General features: G+C 45.5%; 1 protein-coding gene and 1 long non-coding RNA gene across 7 annotated transcripts in view; one reads left to right on the forward strand and one right to left on the reverse strand.

Annotated features, from left to right (window-relative positions):
- Window positions 1-4,648, forward strand: part of CCKAR (cholecystokinin A receptor) — a 12,505-nt gene extending 7,857 nt beyond the window's left edge. For 2 of the 5 annotated variants that reach the window (XM_040486346.1, XM_040486368.1), the window contains exons 4-6: window positions 444-571; window positions 1,946-2,438; window positions 2,600-4,577. In XM_040486346.1, coding sequence (XP_040342280.1) covers window positions 444-571; window positions 1,946-2,438; window positions 2,600-2,702 — 724 coding nt within the window. In that variant the 3' untranslated portion in view covers window positions 2,703-4,577. Of the gene's footprint in view, window positions 1-443; window positions 572-1,945 lie in introns of all 5 variants that reach the window. The other 3 variants (XR_005793639.1, XM_040486373.1, XM_040486360.1) reach the window with 3 other exon arrangements.
- LOC121037209 (uncharacterized) overlaps window positions 3,224-6,211 on the reverse strand; it is a 30,614-nt gene continuing 27,626 nt past the window's right edge. For both annotated transcript variants that reach the window (XR_005793653.1, XR_005793654.1), the window contains exon 3: window positions 3,224-3,337. This is a non-coding gene — a long non-coding RNA (uncharacterized LOC121037209). The remainder of the gene's footprint in view (window positions 3,338-6,211) is intronic.

A 6,211-nucleotide genomic window follows, 5' to 3' on the forward strand; every position in this document is an offset into this window, starting at 1 on the left:
ATACACATATATGTCTATACGTATAGACATATATATACACATATATGAATATACTTAGTGTGTAGCATGGTTAAGTCCTCCATAAATGTAAGCTCTTGTCAATGTTTATTGGTATTTTTGGTAATAGCTACATTGAGATCGTTCACATACTCTGTCGTTGTTAAGTTCTTCTTGGTTATGCATGAAGGCTTGTTTCAGGCACAGAATTACACCAACCCTTTCCAACTTAACTAGTCCTTCGTAAAAGACTTTATCTGAAAAAAAGGAAAGACGTAAACAACTTTGAATGACTGAACCACCAGACATGGAATTTCTAAGGCAATTAAATACGAGTAATTAATGTGTTTGCTCAGATCAGTTAAAATGGAGATGAACCCTATTTATCCCATCTGAGTTTGAAATACTGGAGTTGATGGTTATTGAATTTCTTTTTATTTTATTAGGCACACGTTCCTGTTACTCATCCTCTTTCTTATTCCTGGAATCGTGATGATGGTGGCCTATGGATTAATCTCTCTGGAACTTTACCAAGGAATAAAATTTGATGCCATCCAGAAGAAGTCTGCTAGGGGTAACTATCTTTTAGCTGTACATTTATGCCAAAATATCACGAAAGCGTGTTGCTCGTAGCATAGATACACCGAGGGTGTATGTTGGCGATTCTTGAAAGTATTCTTAGGGGACTCTGCGTCATGAGGCACAGTCAATGAGACCTAGTGTCTTTATTTCCTCATCTTTGAAATGGAGAAACTGACATAATACACACATACCCGGTTATCAGCTGAGGGCCCGTGTGTCCCACACTCACTGCACTGTTATATGCAAATGGACCCCTTCAGCAACTGAAGTGGATTCTAATTCCCCCATCTTCTCTCCCTTTCTTTTTTAGTTATTTATTTATTTATTGAGAGAGAGAGAGAGAGAGAGAGAGAACTAGCAGGGGAGGGGCAGAGAGAGAGGGAGAGAGAGAATCCCAGCCAGTCTCCACACTGTCCGTGCAGTACCTGAGGTGGGGCTCGATCTCACAAACTGAGGTCATGACTTGAGCTGAAATCAAGAGTCCAACACTTAACTGACGGAGCCACCCAGGCGCCTCTCTCCTCCCTCTTTGTCACATTACAATTGCCACAAGGCCTCGCTTCCTCCCCACTCATTACAATCTGCTATCCACAAAAATGTATGCCGACACCCTTGTTGACATAACTTCTTGCCCTTCTCCCTCTACCCCCTCAGTCAACTCTTTGATCGTGTGTGTAACTTACGTGTCTCTATAGCTTCTTTGGTTTTTTGTTGATTTCTGCTCATTATCCAGGTTTCTCAGTAAAAGCGCTGTGGAGGCTTCCCCAGCAGGCGAGACCCTTTCCCCTTAGGGTCTGGAGAAAGAGAGGAAAAAGTGTGCAGATTCGCGCGCTCATAATTCTTTTATCCTTACAATTGCCATGCATGAAATATTATTTTGTGATTATATCCTATGCATATAATAGATGATGTGTTATTGTATTAGTTTTAAGTAGCTTTTCTTTCTTAAAAAAAAATGTTTATTGATTTTTTGAGAGAGAGAGAGAGAGAGAGAACACGAGCAGGGGAGGGGCAGAGAGAGAGAGAGGGAGACACAGAATCCCAAGCAGGCTCCAGGCGCCGAGCTGTCAGCACAGAGCCCGAGGCAGGGCCTGACTTCATGAGCCAGGAGATCATGACCTGAGCGGAAGTCGGACACTTAGCCAACTGAGCCACCCGGGTGCCCCTAAGTAGCTTTTCGTTTGAAGGAAAGGACTACTATGGATGGCTACTTACCCTCACCGTGAGGGCCCAAGGGTGCCTGCCCAGCTCTTCCGTTCAAGTCTGCTTTGAGCCCCTTGATGGAGGGGGCGGGGCTCCCGCGCCCTCTGTCCCGCGTGACCCATCCCCAACAATAAGTGATGTCGCTTGCCCCCCCCCCCGCCAGAAAGGAAACCGAGCAGCAGCGGCGGCGGCAGGTACGAGGACAGCGACGGCTGTTACCTGCAGAAGCCCAGGCCCCGCACCCGGCTGGAGCTGCAGCAGCTGTCCAGCACCGGGGGCGGCAGCAGAGTCAACCGCGTCAGGAGCAGCAGCTCGGCGGCCAACCTAATGGCCAAGAAGCGGGTGATTCGCATGCTCATGGTCATCGTGGTCCTCTTCTTCTTGTGCTGGATGCCCATCTTCAGCGCCAACGCCTGGCGGGCCTATGACACGGCCTCAGCCGAGCGCCGCCTCTCCGGGACCCCCATTTCGTTCATCCTCCTGCTGTCCTACACCTCGTCCTGCGTCAACCCCATCATCTACTGCTTCATGAACAAACGGTTCCGCCTCGGCTTCATGGCCACCTTCCCCTGCTGCCCCAACCCTGGTCCCCCAGGGGTGAGAGGGGAGGTGGGGGAGGAGGAGGAAGGCAGGACCACGGGGGCCTCCCTGTCCAGGTATTCCTACAGCCACATGAGCGCCTCTGCCCCGCCCCCGTGAGCTGTCCCCAGCGCCAGTGCCTCCGCAGGAGGGGGTGGAGGGGGGAGATGACAAGGAGGGTTCCATTTCCAGTGGGAATTGTTCACTGTCTGCTTTTCATCCTTCATCCGGGTTCCAGGGGAAGGCTACGGAGGCTGGGGCCCGCACTCGGTTTCTGGGCGACTGGAGGCAGGAAATGCTCAGTGACATTCACCATCAGAAAAACCTCAACAGGCCAGTAACAGGAGTCCAGCAAGGCTCGTGTTACAAACGCAACTGCCAAACACACGTTCAAAATGGCGATGCGGACCCTACTTAGGCTCTAGAAGTTTCCAGAACATCCAAGGTGAGCGAGCTCTCACTCCCCATAGGGACACACTTCTATGCTCTGCCTCATCTGCCCACGCAGGACTGTGGAGGCTGCTGTCCTCCCCCCGGAGAGTCTACGGCTCACATACCGTACCCAACCGTCTCACCACCGTCACAAAAGGTAACATGAAACAGAGACTCTTCTGGCCAACAGCCTGGCTCTTTCTTTTTGAGGTTGGTGAAGGACATTCAGAGACACAACCTTACGCCATCACTGTCATCAAAACAGCAAACGGATTGTTGTCTAAAAGATGGAATTTGGAATTTATGTCTCTAAAAAAGAAAAGGGGTGTGTGGCAAATAGCTGGATGGAGTGCTATCCTCCCATAGGGAATATTTAAGAGCCAGAGGTACATAGACATTTTTTTTTTTTTTTGCTACTTTAATGGCCTGTATTATATTGAACCCCATGGCTTCTTTGCCTCAACTTGATTTCCCATATTCATCTGGCATTTCCTCCTTTCCAGAAAGACTCCAGGTACAAAGGTGAGTTGTAACCGATGTGTTCCTGTCCAAGAGAGGAAACAGAAACATGTATAGTCAGTCCCAGAATAAACACTGGCATGCTTGGACTCCATTCTCAAATAGCTTTGAGTGTCAAAGCTGTCTGTGCCATCAAATACAATCTGTGCATTTGTTAATAATTGTATTAATTTTATGTATGAGTATAAAGCAAACATATAAGTATGCTCTTCACATAGAAGTATATTCTTTGGTGTTTAAAATAAGAAAAAACGAGTAGGAATGGAAGTTGGAATTCAGTCATTATTATCATTCTACATTCCTGCACAACAGCTGGTTTCATGTGAACTTTTCTGTGCAAAATTAGGATTGAAACCTCTCTCCTCTAATTTAGAAATCTCAATTAAATGAGACATGAGCTATAAATTTAGATCGCGGTAAGTGCATTTCTAGAATAGAACCTATCAATCTAGTCCGCAAGCACTTCTTTCTCGTTCTTTTTTTCTTTTTCAGGGTAACATTGTCTTGACTGTTTAAATATATTGACACAGACATTTTTGACAGAAACAACTGTACATATCAGTGTAGGAATGAAGAAGGAAGAAGGAAGGAAGAAGGGAAGGAAAGAAAGAAGGAAGGAAGGAAGGAAGAAGGGAAAGAAGGAAAAGAAAGAAGGAAAGAAAGAGAAAAAGGAAGGGAGGGAGGGAGAAGGAAGAAGGGAAGGAAGGAAGGAAGGAAGGAAGGAAGGTAGGTTGAGGACATGACTATTTATGATGGGGGACTTTTCAAGCCAGATGTTAGTTTTTCTATTTCTGAGACTGCAACGTAATGTTAATATTTATAACCAGTCATCTCAAATATTTCAAGGTAAAAATTCAACCGATTAAAGCACATCCTGCTACATGATAAAAGAAGTAAGAAATGAAATTGTCTCCATCATTTAAGTCAATTCTACAAAATCTACAGTTTTGCTGCCAGAGGGATAAGCCTTCCCCTCTGACTATGTGAGCATGTAAATAAAGATAAATCAGCCTCCCTCCTTTTTGACGGAACTTCTGGAAGTTCCAAAACTGTATTAACCTTAAAATAGGGCTGCCAGATTTAGCAAATAAAAATACAGGATGTCCAGTTAAATTCTAATTTCAAATAAACAACGAATAATTTTTTTTAGCATGAGCATGTCCCATGCACTAACATACATCCTGTATTTTATCTGGCAACACTGCTTTAAAATAATTTTAAAAGTACATAAAAATATAAATAAACTTTCCCAGATATAGGACAGTCATATGCCTCTGTTCACTAAATTTATTGGAAGGTCTTTAACTTAATGGAAGCTTTTTTTTTTTTTTTAAGAGGAAAAATGCTATTAACTTTCAGAATCTGTGTCTGACCTTTGGGAACGGTACTATCAACAGGCTGATCTTACTTAAAAATAAACATTTTTAGGGGCTCCTGGGTGGCTCAGTTGGTTAGGCATCCAACTTTGGCTCGGGTCATGATCTCACGGTTCATGAGTTCAAGCCCCGAGTCGGGCTTTGCGCCGAAGGCTCGGAGCCTGGAACCTGCTTTCGGTTCTGTGTCTCCTTTCCTCTCTGCCCCTCCCCTGCTCTCTCTCTCTCTCTCTCTTCCAAAACTAAATAAACATTAAAAAAAATTTTTTTAATAAAAAAACCATTTTTTATTAACATAAAGCTGTTCTAGTACATTGTTGAGTCAACTGCCTTTATTTCATGCTGAATTGGACTACTAATTTGAATGTGAACTCAAGCGGCCTGTATGGTTAAGAAAATAGGTTCACCAAGAAAACACCAAGTTTTCTAGTGTTTTCGGGTAGCTTCCGCTCATCACCAGAATGGTAAATTACAACTTGCGCGCTGGAATGTGTCTTCGATCTTTACTCAGTCCATGTGTCCCAGTGGCTTCTCGTGCCATGGTTACTGCGGTAACCTCTCACGCTAAACTAGCAGTGGTGAATGCACAATGCATATATCTACGTGTCGGTCACACATGCTGGTGTGTGCTTAACACGTATCCCCTCCCTTTAGTTAAAATATAATCACGAGGCACGTGGCAATAGCTATTGAACCTCTGCTGCAATGCCTTCCAGTGTTTTGCCCAGCACTCTGCCCACTGGGAGTGCCCAATAAATGTTACAGCCGACCTCTGCCCTGCTCCCAGGGTTAGCTGAACCCTCTCTCTATCCACAGCAGTGATTCGCAGCAAGGGGGCATATTCCTGGGGGAGCATCAGAATTTCTAGAGGGCTTTTTCCAACTCTATGTGGATCCTCTCCCAAGAGGTGGCTGTGTGAGTATTTGCTGCCATCTCTCGCTTCCCTTTGCTCTTTTCCTGGGTGCGTGTGTGCACACAATTGGAGATGTTTACTAGTGGGAGGTCGTCGTGCCTGTGAACAGTGCCAGACACGGATTTTTTTTTTCAAAAGGGCCAAGCAAACGGACAAATGCTGTATGATTCCATTCATGTGAAGTATCTGAAGTGGTCAAAAATCACAGAAACGGAGAGTGGAAAGCTGGTGACCCAGGGCTGGGGGTGCGAGGACAGGGAATTTCGGCATTCAGCAAGCGTAGAGTTTTAGTGTTGCAAGATGAAAAGTTCTAGAGACTGTTGCACAACAGCGTGAAACCACTTCACAATACTGAACGGTACACTTAAAAATGGCTACGATGTGGGGCAGCCCTGGGTGGCTCGGTCCGTTAAGCATCTGATTCTTGATTTCTGCCCAGGTCATGATCCTACGGTTCATGGGTCCAAGCCCCGCGTTGGGCTCTATGCTGACAGCTCAGAGCATGCTTGGGATTCTCTCTCATCCTCTCTCTCCGCCCCTCCCTCACGCACACGCGTGCTCTGGCTCTCACTCTCTCGAAAAAGAAGTAAGCTTAAAAAAAATAAATGAGGGG

This window comes from Herpailurus yagouaroundi, unplaced genomic scaffold (genome assembly GCF_014898765.1).
Source record: "Herpailurus yagouaroundi ecotype Mexico unplaced genomic scaffold, PumYag 28, whole genome shotgun sequence".
In the NCBI taxonomy this organism is placed as follows: domain Eukaryota; kingdom Metazoa; phylum Chordata; class Mammalia; order Carnivora; family Felidae; genus Herpailurus; species Herpailurus yagouaroundi.